Source organism: Tursiops truncatus, chromosome 4, assembly GCF_011762595.2.
Source record: "Tursiops truncatus isolate mTurTru1 chromosome 4, mTurTru1.mat.Y, whole genome shotgun sequence".
In the NCBI taxonomy this organism is placed as follows: Eukaryota; Metazoa; Chordata; class Mammalia; order Artiodactyla; family Delphinidae; genus Tursiops; species Tursiops truncatus.
In genome coordinates this window covers 118,259,923-118,276,407 of record NC_047037.1, presented here as the reverse complement: position 1 = coordinate 118,276,407, position 16,485 = coordinate 118,259,923, and the positions used below count along the sequence as shown (strand labels likewise).

The 16,485-nt window shown below is 39.7% G+C and overlaps 1 protein-coding gene across 3 annotated transcripts in view; it reads left to right on the top strand.

Annotated features, from left to right (window-relative positions):
- C4H21orf91 (chromosome 4 C21orf91 homolog) overlaps positions 1-10,940 on the top strand; it is a 36,328-nt gene extending 25,388 nt beyond the window's left edge. For 2 of the 3 annotated variants that reach the window (XM_033855982.2, XM_004323629.3), the window contains exon 5: positions 1,437-6,332. In XM_033855982.2, the coding sequence (XP_033711873.1) occupies positions 1,437-1,603 (167 nt within the window). In that variant the 3' untranslated portion in view covers positions 1,604-6,332. Of the gene's footprint in view, positions 1-1,436; positions 6,333-9,463 lie in introns of those variants that run through there. The other variant, XM_019922332.3, reaches the window with a different exon arrangement.
- The last annotated feature ends 5,545 nt before the right edge of the window (positions 10,941-16,485 follow it).

Here is a 16,485-nt window from a genome sequence, read left to right as displayed (position 1 = left end):
AACCGTTGACCCATCTTTCCCAGTTTCAACTATAATCAAAAGCATAGCTAATTTTCCTTCATCTCTGCGTGCACCCATTCCCCTCGACCCACCCCTACCTCCAGCATGGATTATTTTAAAACAAATCCCAGACAACATTTTGTTTTGTCCGTAAATAGTGTAGGATTTTCTCAAAAAAATAACATCATTTTTTAGGCAATCACAACCTCTATCACATCTTTAAAAAAAAAATGGCTAGTAATTTGTTAACATCATCAAATAGGATGCTGAAACAGTGTTCAAATTCCCCAACTGTTTCTTTTTTTTTTTTCCTGCAATTGATTTCCATTTAGGTGAGGAAACTAACTGTGCTTCAGAGACATTAAGTTGCTTGCAGTTGCTTTAGTTGCTTAGATCATGCTTTCAGTCAGTAACAGATTAAGGATTATAACCCCTGTCTTTAACTCCAAAGCTAGTAGTCTTTCTTGACCACACACCCTCTCAGAATAATAAGATAATAATAATAGCACCTTATATTTATCACGTACTTATTCTGCGGTAAGTACAAGTATGATCTTATTTAATACTCACAATAAACCTGTGAGGTGCTTACTTTCATTATCGAGGTTATATATAAGAAGAAATTAAAACATAGTTTAGGACTTCCCTGGTGGCGCAGTCGTTAAGAATCCACCTGCCATTGCAGGGGACATGGGTTCGAGCCCTGGTCCGGAAAGATCCCACATGCCACAGAGCAGCTAAGCCCGTGCGCCACAACTACTGAGCCTGCACTCTAGAGCCCGCAAGCCACAACTACTGAGCCCACGAGCCACAACTACTGAAGCCCGTGCGCCTAGAGCCGCACTCCGCAACGAGAAGCCACTGCAATGAGAAGCCCGAGCACTGCAACGAAGCACTCACCGCAACTAGAGAAAGCCCGCGCACAGCAACGAAGACCCAAAAACAAATAAATTACTAAAAAAAAAAAAAAAAACCATAGTTTAAGTTACTTGCCTGAGACTCGTGAGAGTCAGAACAAGGATTCAAAACTCCGGTAGTCTGATTCCAAAGCCTCTTGGGGGGGTTCCAGACCTGGGTATTAATGGGCACTTTACTGTCCATAAGTCACATTAGAAATTGATTGAACCTGTTTATCTGTTCAGCTTGAGAAAAGTATCTCAGAGGTAGCTGTAACTGCCATTTCTGCTATGCATCTGTAAGTCATTGCTTGACTCTCAAGTTTCATTTGATGGAGAAAAGAAAAACAGTATTCCAGTTGGCTATGCAGAGCATACAACTTCCTAGGATGATCAAAACACAACCGTTTCCTTGGTTTCAAACTACTTTCATTGCAAACATTTGCCCAGTGCATTCATTTTAATTAAAGTACTTGAAATATAAATCATAGATTAGCTTTCTGTGTACTAAAAATGGAACTACTTTTTAAATCTTTACAGAAGTTTTTGAAGAGTTAGCCCACCAAGTGCAAGAAAAAGATTCTTTGGCCTCAGAGCTCCATGTCCGCCACATTGCCATCGAACAGCTTCTCAAGAACTATTCCAAGTTACCGTGTCTGCAAATGGGACGAACGGGAATGAAGTCACACCTACCCATAAACAACTGAACTCTAAACTTACACGTCCTTCCTATGGCCTGCCATTTTTTTGGCCTGCCGGGCATGCACACTTTGAAGAAGTTGAAGAAAGTTATGGTCAATTATTTTATGGTCATTAAATTTGCAAAACTTAAGGCAGTGTTTAACATCTTTGTCAAATAAAGCAGATCATTACACCCTAGTCTTCTAGGGTTAATCATTTTGGTTCATTTGGGAAATCTTTTTTCCCATAATTACTAAACAGCCCTCCCTAACTTTTACCATATGTGACTACTTAAATATACTGTTAGAGTGTGACTTTGTTAAACATGGTTTAATGTAATTCACCTGTCAGAACAACAGAAGGTTAACAAAGTTCTTAGGTTAGTCTAAACTACTAAAGATAACATTTAAGAGGTAAATGGAATTCATAATATCACCTCTTATTTATTGAGCAATATTTTAATATGAAAATTTTATATATAAAAATAGTATTTTAGGTACCTTTTCATTCTGTTTATAAATGTATTTGAATGGCTCTGTATATTATATTTGCACTTTCATGTGTGAATGTTACCCATATTTCAGATCACTGCATTTTATTCTCTTAATAATGTTTTTACAGCTGTTATCTTATTTTCCAAAGATAAATGTATTTTGGCATAGAAATCTATCTAGTTGAATTGTTTTGACTTCTAATAACTCTTATGAAAGAGGAATTAATAACTTTTTAAAGCAAGTATACAGGAAAATAAAAGACATTATTTTTTTCTAACAAAAACAGTTATGAGTCCAAGAAGAAAATGCTAATCTAGTTTCTGTATGTCAGCTTGTCTCCATAGAAGTAAAAGCCTATTCTACGTCATTATTACTTTCATCCTAATGACTTTGATGTGTTAGATTTGGACAGAATTTAAGTAAAGTTTCACTTCCAAGTCAAATGTAATGTCTGTCTTCAAATATAATATGCCATGAAATTGTTGTCCTATCTTTGAAAAAAATTAAAATCATTTTGTGTACCACTTAAGATAAAAGTTCAAGAATCCTTCAACTGTCCAAATTCTGTTATCAACATCACTGAAAGTAGTGCCCAAAGAAAGCATTTTCTAAACTTTAGAATCTAAAGGAAAAGAGAAGATTGCTAGTCACAGAAAAACAGCACTCTTAATTCAAAAAAAAAGTCCATTTTTAAGAGGATACTCTTATTGCCTATCATGTTTCCAAAGAATTCTGAACAAACAGTGTCTCAAACAGCTAGATAAGTTTTCAAATAATATAGTAAAAGCTATAACCAATGCAGAATTAAAATGGGCTCTAAATTCTGTTTTCAACTAGTACTTAGAATGTATTTATGAGGTAAGATCCTTTGCTTGAAAGAATCTACAGAAAAGCCCATTAACTTGGCAGTTTCACACATAAAGATATGAATAACTTCTGCCTTAAATTTGGCAGCCTGCCCTGGTTTGGGTCAGATTTTAGTCTTGAACACAAAGAGTATTTGACTAAGCAAAGAAACACCTCAATCTAGTAGAAAACAACTTTTTGTAACGCTAAAATGTGTTAAATTTGCCTGAGGATATCAATTGATATCTCACTGATTTTGTTTTCTTTGAAATATGACATAACTGCTTTTCGGAGGGAGCTTTTGAAAGATGTTTTCAACTTCTCTCAATCCTTTGAGTCACCCAGAATGAATTTAAAATCCAGGGAGTGGGGGCTTCCCTGGTGGCACAGTGGTTGAGAGTCCGCCTACCAATGCAGGGGACACGGGTTCGTGCCCCGGTCCGGGAAGATCCGACATGCCGCGGAGCGGCTGGGCCCGTGAGCCATGGCCGCTGAGCCTGCGCGTCCAGAGCCTGTGCTCCGCAGTGGGAGAGGCCACAGCGGTGACAGGCCTGCGTACCACAAAAAAAAAAAAAAAAAAAAAAATCCAGGGAGTGGGAATGCATTGCCTTAGTTGTGATAAGCTTTAATTGAATGTGTGCAATATCAAAATCTATAAACTATAAGTTGAATAAAGACATTTCCTGATGAAGCCGATAAGTATCTCAGTGCTTCGTTGTTATGGTCAGATTTTCAAATTTGACTTTACTCTTTTTTGACATAATTCATTAAGAATCTTCCCAGCCAGGGTGCTTCTACACATTTGTGGTTCTATTTAGGTCACTTAGGGACAGTCGTAAAAGTTTGGGATGTGTTGCCTTTGATGTAAGTAGTAGCTTGTTGCCAGAACATGAGCCATATGGTGCAGTCCCAAATATAACAGTGTTATCCAAAGAAAGTGTTTGCTTATTTCTTAGAGTTTCTGGCGAATTTATAGCATTACTAATGAGTTTGGCACAATTGCATGGGGGCGTATATACCAAGGTCTTAATTGAGGAGTCTAATTTATTCCATTTAGATATTTCTTACTTAAGCCCTTCAAAGGCAAGGTGCTCTTAAAAAATACCTGTGGTGCTGGTACTCGCACTAGTACTTAATTTGGAAGGATATCCTAGTTAAAAAAATTTTTTGAAAAAAGTATTTTGCACAGCAGTTTATCCAAATATTTGGTAAACTTATTTTATATTCCTATGTTAGTTTTCTTGAATATTCAATTATTGTATATGCTAAAATAAGGGTAAGGGATAGAGTTGAGTTTTCAGAGAACATGAAATACCGCAAATATTGGTTACCATGCTTGGCTATTTTTCTGCAGAGTTGTTAGTACTTTTTGAGGAAGTTTAGAAGAAAACCTCACATACACCTTTAGTTTCAAAAATGGTAAAAAAAGAGACTGCTAATCAGCCATTATTGACATCTTCACAGCTTATGTGACTAAAGGGAGTGAAATAAGACTAATATTTTTTTCACTTTAGATTTCATAATTAGACAAGTTGAATTAAGTTTAAAACATCTGTTGTTTAAAGTTATTTTGACCACACAAGATTGTTCTCTTTAAAGATTTAAAATGCTTGCAGCCTTTTATTTAAGCTAAAAACGTATTTACTTTGCGATTATTATCCTTTGATCCTAGTATTTAGTATCCAAATTAGTCTTTTTTTTCTTAAAGGCATGCACTTAAGAGACCAATAATAGATGATGCATGCAGGCAGCAGGATAGTGTTTCTTTCCATTATGTAGTTGCTTACACACAGTGTTGGAGCAGAGAAATGTTGTTAGTTTTTCAAATTATATGTTCATTTCACCACAAAGTGCCCATTTTTATATGCATTTGAGGATTGTTTTTAAAAGAAATTCATGTTGGAAAGTGATTTCAGAAATATAGTCAAAATATATTCTTTTGTTGTTGGCATCTTGACAAGCATCTTGAGATTTCTTGGGTTTTGTATTTTACTGTATTCTTTACCGCTGAAAATGGTTTTAAGTTCATTCTTTTTTGTTTATATATTTTTTTTACCTAGGTGTTTACAATGTTGAGGCTTTCGGTCAGTTTTTGCCACATTTTGGGTTTTTTTTTAATATTTTGAGATGAATGTGTTAATGTTTACCAGTTTTGGCTTTATTTTGTTTTGTTTTGGAAGAAATCTGCTAGTGTTATTAATGTTGTAAAATGTAATACAAAATGTATATGCTCAAAACCTCAGTAGGAACTTTTAAAGAAATTATTTGTGTAGCTTAGTAGGAGGTTCAGGTTAGTGACCATAAAATTAAGTTATGTGACATAAAAAATTTTCAAATGGTACAGTGTAAAGTTCTTGTAGTGTTATTTTTATGCTAAAGTAAGATATGTGAGTAATTTTAAGTACTTAATAAAAAGTTTAGTACTCTACAAATAGATTTTTTTTAAATATCTTTTGTTCAGATGTGGCTGAAAAGCAAAGATAATTGATTTCATTTCAGTGTTCAATTGCATTTTTAACTTTAGGTTGGTGGAAATATTATTTGAGGAAATTTGTGGTGGTGGGGTGGGAGAGAGTTTATTACCAAAATAATAAGGTAATAAGGCTCTGGCACAAGTAAAGGTATCTTGGAGGGGGGCTGTAATACTGTGTTTGGAATAACAAGGTTCTGTCCAGCGTCTTAAGTATTTTCATTCACTTCATCCTTTCATAACTGCCCTTATGATAATGTAGTCTAACCTATTAAGCAGCTTGGTCACCTTGCTATGAACCATATCATAGCAAGTCTCTAGCGTTGAGATTTCTTGAGCACCTAGTTTGTAACATATGCTTTTCCTATTCTTTTTAGTTTAAAATAATCCAGATTACTAATGCATTTCAGTGATGTTGAATTAGTCCGCAATTTTAATCCTACCAAATTAAAAAGTTTAAAAATCATGAGGATGAGTATTGCCCTCCACCCTCCCTTCAGAAAAAGTGTTAGTTGAACTTCCCTCAACTGCACAGAAAGCAAAGGGAATTTTAGTAAATGTGTGTTTCTTCTTTCAAACGTGTAGAATGTTTATTTCCATTCTACTGCCTCCAAAAGAGGCATTTTAGGAAGTGTTCAGTAGTGACTTCTGTTAAATGCCATTCATACTTTTACAATTTGTGTGTGTGTTAATGTTGCTTTAAACTTGAGTAGAAATTCGTACAAAATTGTCTAAGACCTTTGAGAAAAGAAAATGAAGCTGCAGTGATGAAAACCAAGTTGGTTTCAAAAAAGTTTATTTAGACATTACTTGGCTGTTATATTTTCCTTTTAAAACTGCAATAATTTATATATTTGTATTGCTCTGCTTTGGAACTGTAACTACATATGCTTGTCTACTATTTTTAATTTTACAACAATAAAATAAATATTTTATTATCTGCTAGCTTCAGTGGATATTTTTGTGTCCGTATATTTTCTTTAAATTATTGACCCAAATGAAAAGTTTTGTTTTTCACGATTAGGGAGTCTATACTTAGAATTGTTATCTAACAATTTCTTAATTTTTTGTGAGAATCTTTCTTTGATACTTAATATTCCCTCTGTCCCAGGAGTTCAGAAGCAGAAAATAAGATTCCTGTGGCTTTCTAGATGTCTATACAACTTTTTAATTTGGAGTGTACTTTTTACATACAATAAATACACAGATTTTAAGTGTGTTGTTTGAGTTTTAATAAGTGTATACAACTGTGTAACCATCCCCTCTTTGGGCCCCTTTCTAATCTCTTCACTCTCCATTTCCTTTCCACTGTTCTGATCTCTATCACCGTAATTTGCATTTGCCTGACTTAGAACTTGACATAAATATTATTCTACAGGATGTGCTCATTTGCTTCTGGCTTTTTTCACTCAGCCAGCTGCTCTGAAATTCATCTATATTAATGCAGGGTTCAGTAGTTCATTCCCTCTTTTTTAGCTGACTAGTCTTTGGTGTGTATTATAATTTGTTTAGCCATTCATCCTGTTGATGGACTTTTGAGTTGTTTCCAGTTTAAGGTTATATGAATAAAGCTGTTGTGAATATTTTTAAGTTGGCCTTTAAAAGGGTATTAAAATAATAAAGTATTCAAAATTACTCATGGTTAGCACTATGAATCTGAATTTTGTTTTTAATTATCATTTTTCCCACAAATGATTTTTAAAGTAATTTATATACCTTGTGGTAATAATTTGAAACTAGGAAACAGTTGTTCAAGAGATAAGAGGAAGATTACAAAATAAGGGATGTTTGAGCATTGAAACATTTAATGGGTTGCAAAGAATACTGATCGTCCTTGAAGGTCTCTTCAAAGTCTAACAGTCTAAGACCACTTTGTTTTGCAGAAGAGGCAATGAAGACCAAGAGAGTCTGGTTTGGAGAAAGTACTGGAAAGAGCGCCAGACCACAAATGAAGTTGTTCTCCTATTTAGCTTTAACTGCTTTGTGACGTTAAGGGAAATTAATCACTTAAATTTTTCTAAGCCTGAATTCACAAGCTAGAGCCAACAGTTGGTAAAATGTAAGCCTTCTGCTTCATCATCTTTGTTCCTGCACAGGTTCTGAGCCTTCTCAAGAATTTTCAAAGTACTTGTAAAATGATTTGTTCGCCCTCATTTTTAAATGTCATTACAGGACCCAGAATTCTTTGTAGGTGTCTTAGAGACTGGTAAGTAGGTGTGAGTAGGATGAATAGAAAGGAGGGGGAGCTGCAGGCAGAACGCCTTTTAAATCATTTATATATTGGTGTTCTAAATTATTAATTAAAAGGTTTTAAAAGGTTTTATCTTTGGAATCTGATCTAGATGATGTCTTAGATCCCTTGTAAAGTTCCACACGACTTGCAAGTTTACATCAGTGTATTTTTCTTTGGAGGGGTAGGGGCGACATGTGCTCTGCATCTGAATCCCATTCCAGTGTTCAAATGGCACAGACCACTTTTACCTGTGGAAGCAAAAACTTCACCCAACCTCCCTTGCAACTTGGACACTGCACCCTAATTGGCGAAGCAAAGAAACTGGGTAGGAGAGGATCCACGCTGAGAGCAGCAGCGTCTAACTATCACTAGGGGAAACATCTGGTATAGCCAATGGGGACAACAGGTAAGCTCCTAGCATCTGGTGTTGAGTAGCCATTGCTCTGAGAATTTGGCCATGAACCTATTAGCCGATGAATCACCTTTGTTGCTGCCTGGTTTCCAAGCTTCCTGGGCAATCTCTACCCATTGAATAAATTCCTTTTCAGCCTAAATCAACCAGTTGCCTTCTCTGGCTTGCAACTGAGAACCTTGTTACACCTCATTTCAGTGCTCTCCCGCTCTGAGATCTTACAGAATTGGTTTCTAAAAGTGAACTGCTGAGAGCCACCACATAGCTGAACTATCCCTCAGGACCACATGGTCTGCCTTGGGTTAGCTGAAACTGATGCGAAGGTTCTAAAGAGAAATTAAATCTTTTGGTAATGTAGATGTCTGTTTTCCTGTTTTGTTTTGTTTTGTTTAAAGGAATTTTGCCTTTTTTAAAAAAATTTTATTTATGGCTGTGTTGGCTCTTCGTTTCTGTGCGAGGGCTTTCTCTAGTTGCGGCAAGTGGGGGCTACTCTTCGTTGTGGTGCACGGGCTTCTCATTGCAGTGGCTTCTCTTGTTGCGGATCACAGGCTCTAGGCGCGTGGGCTTCAGTGGTTGTGGCTCGCAGCCTCTAGAGCGCAGGCTCAGTAGTTGTGACTCGTGGGCTTAGTTGCTCCGCGGCATGTGGGATCTTCCCGGACCAGGGCTCGAACCCGTGTCCCCTGCATTGGCAGGCGGATTCTTTTTTTTTTTAATTAATTAATTTATTTTATTTTTGGCTGTGCTGGATCTCCGTCTCTGTGCGAGGGCTTTCTCTAGTTGCGGCAAGCGGGGGCCACTCTTCATCGCGGTGCGCGGGCCTCTCACTATCGTGGCCTCTCTTGTTGTGGAACACAGGCTCCAGACGCGCAGGCTGGCTCAGTAATTGTGGCTCACGGGGCTAGTTGCTCCGCGGCATGTGGGATCTTCCCAGACCAGGGCTCGAACCCATGTCCCCTGCATCGGCAGGCAGATTCTCAACCACTGCGCCACCAGGGAAGCCCTGTTTTCCTGTTAAAAGTGTTCATTGTTCATTGGTGGGGTGACTTTGGAGCACTTCTCTCTGTCCTCCACGAATTACTGTAAGTGCTCACAGTTTGTATCTACAAGGATCTTGCAGGAAGTGATCTAATACAAACCAGTGATGATCATAACTTTAGCTCTGAGCTTGGCCTGTGTTCTCCCTGGTCATACGAAATGACCCCGGCACAGTAAGCATATGTTGAATGAAGGAGTGAATAAGACTTCAGAGGCAGCACCAGGATTGCATGTTCTCTATGTCAGTAGTTACAAAAAAAAAATGTCTAAGGCCCTCATCCAGTGACTGAATACTGCACATTCTCTTCACATACCCCATTCTCCACAACATTGTGACTCTATTTTAGGCCTTTGATGACTAGTACTTATTCTGTCTCTGTTTCTCCTCCAAACCAGTAGTTCTCTGACTTTGAGCTTCATGAAACATACGTCACGTGGCTGCACATCCAGAGTTTCTGAATCAGTAGATCAGGATGGGACCCAAGAATTTCATCTAACGAAGTCCCAGGTGCCGCTGATCCTGCTTTTTTACACAGCACTTTGCAAACCACGGCTCCAAACCATCCGCTGCCCCAGAGTTTACTTCCCAAAAGATGTGATATTACTATTGTACTTCCTTCCTCAGCCTTTTATAGATTACCACTGCCTAGAGAATAAAAATCAATCCTCACAGCTCAGCATTAAAAGACTTCACCATTGGGTTCCCAGCTATTTTCCATTTTAATTATTTCATCAAATTGAGATTGTGTTCCAGGAACTCTTAACAAACCCTGTAGGCTTTGAGTCTAAGAGATATAAAAGCCAACAGAGCTATATTGGCCAACTGAAAAGGATTCTGCCCAGCAATTAAATAAGGATTGAAAAAGGTCCACTCGATTTAGCAACTAGGAATTCAATGAGAACAGTTTTACTGGAACTATGGGAGCAAAAGTAGATCATAATGATTTGAAGTGTGTGTGGGCAAGTAGGATAGTGGATTTGGGGTATGAGCTCTAAAAAGTCTAACCATAAAATAAAGTTGAGGAAGTCAGGATGGTGGGTCCAAGGTTTTTGTTTTGTTTCAAGTTGGGGAGTATCAATACTTAAACATGAGTAAATACTGAGAAGACAGATCTAGTGGAAAGGCTAAAGATGGAGAGGCTGCAGTAATCAAAGGAGTAAAATACTGAAGAGGCAGAACAATGTGGCACACCTAGAATGAATTGTCTTTGAAGAGGCCAAGGATCATCTCAGGCTTTGATATTGGACAGACGGTAAAACTGCAGATGAAAGTATTTGAAGGAGATTCGTTGGAGGGTAAGTTGAGAAAGTGCCTACCTGGCTGTTTCTATTCTCTATGAAAGAAAAGGAAAAGATGATGGGGTCAGAAGCTCAAGGGAAGGGGTGAATAGCTGCTTCTTGAGGAATGAGAAAAGTCCTGGCTACAACTGGAAGGGTTGCCAGACTGTTTAGATGAGGTGGAGATTGGCACCCATGACTCACCATTGATTGAATTTCTCTAAATTTGCATTCAGATTTTGTTACTGTAAATACCTACAGAGATGGAGTATTTTTGCAATTGGAGTAAACTAAACTGAGAGCACTACTGAAAATAAATCAGAATCTGAAACTCAGATAAAGTTGTGGCTCAAAAATTCACAAAACTGGGCTTCCCTGGTGGCGCAATGGTTGAGAGTCCGCCTGCCGATTCAGGGGACACGGGTTCCTGCCCCGGTCTGGGAGGATCCCACATGCTGCAGAGCGGCTGGGCCCTTGGGCCATGGCCGCTGAGCCTGCGCGTCCGGAGCCTGTGCTGCGCAACGGGAGAGGCCACAACAGTGAGAGGCCCGCGTACCAAAAAAAAAAAAAAAAAAATTCACAAAACCCTACCCAATAGATAAAATTTCAAGTGTGTGGAAAATGAGAAATTTGAAAAGATCCTATAAATAGTATGTAGGAAACAAAATGAATTCTGTAGCTTTAATTTAAGCAATAATTTCCAAGCAATTATTTTCACTTGTCCTCTCAGTAATTGGTCTTACAGGCAAGAGTTGACTAAGGCTGTTTTGAAGGGCAAGCCCTTATAGGTCAGTTGGTATCAAGCTTCAGCAGAGGAAGGTGGGGAAATGCGAAACCTAGATAAAAGGAGGTTTATGAGAGGCCATCCGTACACAGAACGTGGAAGAAAGCCAGGGCATAGCTAAACACTGAGTTTCAGATCTGTAACTTCAAAGCAAAGAAAAGGAGAGGTAAAAGGAGAAGGGCTCTTCTGGGGGAAAGAGTTAACTGAAATGAAAGTGATGACGGCAGAAGAGGAAGTTTTAATGAGCAAGGCCATTGCTCTACTGAAATTCGGGAACTTGGGGTCTAGCCCTCCTCTGCCACTCCTGGTCTCCACTCCACCTCTCTTAGCCTCTGTTATCTCGCCTGTCAAAAGTAGACTTGAACATTGTGATCTTTAGGGGAACTTCCAGCTCTTACACTCTGTAAGGATAATGAATTTTAAGAAACTTGCAAGGGAAAATTTCCTCGGCCTCTGCATGAACAGCAGAACTGAGCTGAAAGGACATAAAGGAAGTGTGGTTTCATGAAGAAGGAACAGTGAGGTGCTTTTACAACAAGGTATTTCTATGACCATCTGAAAAAAAAGAAGAGACGGCGGAATGAACATGGCTCATAAACAACTCTACCATTCTCTAGGTACTGTTTGTGGAAAGGAAAAAAGGACAGTAAGTCTTGACACCTCATCACTTTCCCACATTCTCTTATCAGGGAGAAGTATTTGGGGAGACTGTTCTCTTAGGAGTGACAGTGGGGCTGTTCTCCCACACAATCAGAAGCTGGGTCACCCCGAGCACAACTCCTAAAGACTGGCTCAGACATTTCCACCTGTGAATGGAAAATGAAAAATGTAAAGTCAGTGCAGTAAGCTGTTTGGTAGGACATGATTTCTTCAATTAATAGAACTCCTTTATTCTGAGATTACTTCTTTCCTATTATGGGAGCAGAAAATTGTTCTTTCCTTCATGAAGTGATAACAGTAGATGATTAGTTTTCATTTTTATTTATTTGTTTGGTTTTGAGTCCTTACTGGTAAAAATTAAAACCACAATCTTATGTTGGTGCATTATTCAGAGCTCTGCAGAGAAACAAAACCAATACGGATAGGTAGATAGGTAGCTTGGTAGGTAGGTAGGTGGACAGACAGAGAGATGGGGTGGGGAAGGGGTTGATTGATTTTAGGGAATCGGCTTACTCAATTGTGGGTGCTGCAGGCTGGAAACTCTGGCAAGAGTTGATGTTGCAGTCTTGGACCTAAAAGCAGTCTGGAGGCAGAATCCCTTCTGCTTCAGGGAAACTTAGTCTTTTCTCTTAAGGCCTTCAATTGATTGGGTGAGGCCCACCCACATTAGGGAGTTATGGAGCATAATCTGCTTTGTACAAAGTCTACTGACTCAAATATTAATCATATCTAAAAACTATTTTCACAGCAACATCTAGACTGGTGTTGAAACAACTGGGCACAAAAGCCAAGGCCAGTTAGCACATAAAATTAATCATCACAATGGATTCACATGTTTATTTTAATATTCCATGAATTTAATAAGTCTGGAAACCATGGATCCGGTGTTACCTCATCCAGGCATCTGCCTCTAAGCAGCACTACCCCAAACCCCTCAGCTCAGGTCTCTGATTTCCAGAGAAGGAAGTGTACTCAAGAGGTTCTTGTACTATTCTGAATTTTTCCATGTGTTCTAAGAGGGCTTAGAGGAACAGCTTTTCATCATTTTTTAAATAATCCTTTGTGTAAGAAAGACAGTTATCTAATTCTCTTTTTTCTCTTAACATGGTGTTGGTCTTAAATTATTTGAAGACCGAGTTTTATACAAAAAGTAAAAGATGTATATGGCCCCTAGTAGATTCAATACGCAGTGATTTTAGATAAATCACTGAAGGTTTTATAACATTGAATATTTGGTGTACTGCTCTTACTCTCCTTGCTCTCTCCTACCTCCACCCCAAAAATAACTCTCCAGACAGTTATTCTGCATCAGAGAAAGATATCACTCAATCTCAACCACCACCAGCCCAAAGAGCACATTCTTGAGGTAAATGTACACAGTGCTGGGTGGGAGAAGAGCTCAGGAGTGCCCCACGACTAACCGGGTAAATAACTAAATTGCTGGCTAGCTCGTTTCGGGGAGTTGGCTCCCTTTGTCCTGATCAGATAGCTCAGAGACTAGGAAGGGCAGCATCTGGGCCCCCTGCTGAGTTTCTCCCCACTGTTGCTGCCACACTACTTCTCACAAACACACCCCAAAAAATGTGGGGTCCTGGGCACTGCTGCTGCCCTACAGAGATCGGGGAGCTTCCCTCACTTAACAGAAAAGGCTGGAGGAGTTGAACTAGTGACATGCAAAACCCCATTTCCTTTGCTGCTTCCACCTCTTCTCATCCTCATACCTGTTCGAACAAAGTCCAAGCCCGCAGATTTCATGTCCTGCAGGGCTCTGCTGCCCTTCGTCAGAGTACAGATGGAATTTCTCTCCCAGATCGATACAGATGGGGCTCATCTCGGAGAACAAGTGAACCAGCATGTAAGATACATAAACGTCATAGGAGACCACTAAATATGTGGTGCTAAAGGGGACTTTGAGAGTCTCATAAGTTTTATTTGATTTGCTCTTGTTTTATTTTACGAGAATGCTTTCTTCAAAAAATAAAAATCCTTCAAGTACAACTAAGGTGTAATATATATGAAAGGTGAGCTGCTGCTGCTCTAAGTGAAAGACAATGGAGATTATCACAGCACAGCCCACTTTACATCCTTCTCAGTGACTATCACCCCAGTTCCCCAAAACTGCTACCATGAACCCTGAAAGCAGCTCTGAGTGACCTACAGGCCCTGGGTATCTACAAAGTGCCAATTAGAAACTGCTGATCTAGTCTCATCCCCTTAGCTGGCCTAAATTCCTTAAGAAGCTTCCAAACATTCTACAGAACTTTTTTTTTTTTTTTTTTTTTTTTTCGGTACGCGGGCCTCTCACTGTTGTGGCCTCTCCTGTTGCGGAGCACAGGCTCCGGACGCGCAGGCTCAGCAGCCATGGCTCACAGGCCCAGCTGCTCCGTGGCATGTGGGATCTTCCTGGACCGGGGTACGAACCCGTGTCCCTTGCATCGGCAGGCTCTCAACCACTGCGCCACCAGGGAGGCCCTCTACAGAACTTTTTAGCCACAGAGGCAAAGACTGAACCGCAAATCTCCTGATTTCATTTCCAGAGCTCCCATGATATGATACCACATCTGTCTGGACTCCTAGTTTTTATTTCTCTGTCTAAAGGAATTGTAGGACATTTATCCACACTCTGAGGGACCACAGAAACAGCCAGGAGAGGAAAACAGAGGGAAAAGAAAAGCCAGGGTAAGTTTCTCCTGCTAGGCAATGCAAGATTTAGTCTGAACCGGGACAACTGCTAGTGAATCCAGAGGGTGCCTTATCTGTCCTCATTCTGGAAGGCAACCAGGATAGGCTACAAGAATAGTTCCCATCAGAGCCTGAAGACAGCAAGTGCCTTTCTTATATCAAAAAGGCAGTTTTAGCAAAACTCATTGCTATGAAATGTCAAAGCTTATAAATGCCCACTGCTTTACCTAGAAAATAAAGGGAAAAACATACTCCACAGCTCCTGACTGTTTCTTCAAAACAGAGGCGAAAAAGTCAAATATGATCACAGTCATATATATTCAAGGGACTGTGCACAGTGTGGGTGGAATTTCCTCTGTCAACAGAAGGAAATGGCAACAGTGTGTGCAAAGCCCCAAATGTCCTATATTAATTATATTATATTTATTATATTATATTATAGTATATTACATTACATTACATTATATATTACATTACATTACATTATATTATATTAATCTCTTGTAGAAATGACATATTTCTGTACCATACCCTAGAACCATTGAGAAGAAGGCTAACATGGGACCAACAAGGAAGCTCATTATGAAGCCTAATTCCAATCTCATACCTAAGTGAATTTGAAATGGAAACCTAGTTAGCTACAAAGAAACTTTAGAACAAGATCTGAAACTGTTAGTTAAATAACCCTCTTCTTACTCATTACCAGTAACTTACTGCTCATTAGAAGTAAAAGGAGGACCTATCCAATTACTCACTGCTCGGGACTGCTGGAAAGCAAGAATCCCTGTCTGCTGCAGCCTGCAGCTTGGCCACACGTCTGGGTGTGCCGCCAAGTTCTTCTGACCAGTCAACTTAGGTAAAATCTCATGACTGGAGATACTAGAAGTAGCACCAGCAAAATGACCTAAGAAAATGCACAAAGTTTATGTTGCCCTTTTTCCTTTCCTTCTGGAACAATTCAGTCTAAGAGCTATTAGCTGGGACAAACAAGGGTGGTGTCCACAGGGGTGTAGAGGGGTAGGGCCACTGGTATGGGGTGTTAGAGTTGGAGCAGGTGGGGGGGGTGCTCGTGCAGGCTCTCAGGCCGCCAGAGGGGTGAGGAGGGCACCCATGGGGGCATCAGCAGAGATAAGAGCCTGGATGTGGGGTGTCGGAGCCCCAGTGGGCTGAAGAGGGCACCTGCAGGGGGAAGAGTGGCAATGGAAAATTGGTAACACACACAGAGATTGATCAGATAAGTAAATATATTAAGGATAGGGCTTCCCTGGTGGCGCAGTGGTTGAGAGCCCGCCTGCTGATGCAGGGGACACGGGTTCGTGCCCCAGTCCGGGAGGATCCCACATGCCACGGAGTGGCTGGGCCCGTGAGCCATGGCCGCTGAGCCTGTGCGTCCGGAGCCTGTGCTCCGCGACGGGAGAGGCCACAACAGTGAGAGGCCCACGTACCGCAAAAAAAAATATATATATATATATATATATAGAGAGAGAGAGAGAGAGAGAGAGAGGATAATGGGAGCCTGGTTTCTCATTCCTGAAGGAGTTACAAGTTGGAAAGGGAAAAAACTAGAAGGATCCCTGTGGGTTTGACTAGAATTGAAGATAATGAGGTAAACTCATCATTTTCAAATAGATACGTGCATACGTGTATATATATACATACATGCACAATCAAACATACCATGTGTGCTTGTCCACTGAGAGAGTCTGGGAGAGTGACCTCCAACAAAAGCAGTGGGTACACATAGAACTCAAATCTTAGTTTCTAAAACCACTCTCCACTAAATCAGCACCCTTTAGGGAACTGATTGATTTTAGTGCTGAGGCAGGGAGAGAACAAGATGAGTCTTTTTGTCCCCAAAAAGTCCTCAAAACATGATGTGGACATGTCAAAAGAACACAGAAGCTATGTTGAAGGGGCTCCATTGACCAAATGGGAGACAATTTAAGTATCAAAATAGTGAATTAGTTGAATAAAATTTAAAAATATGTGTCCATACTGATTTTTAAAAATGAAT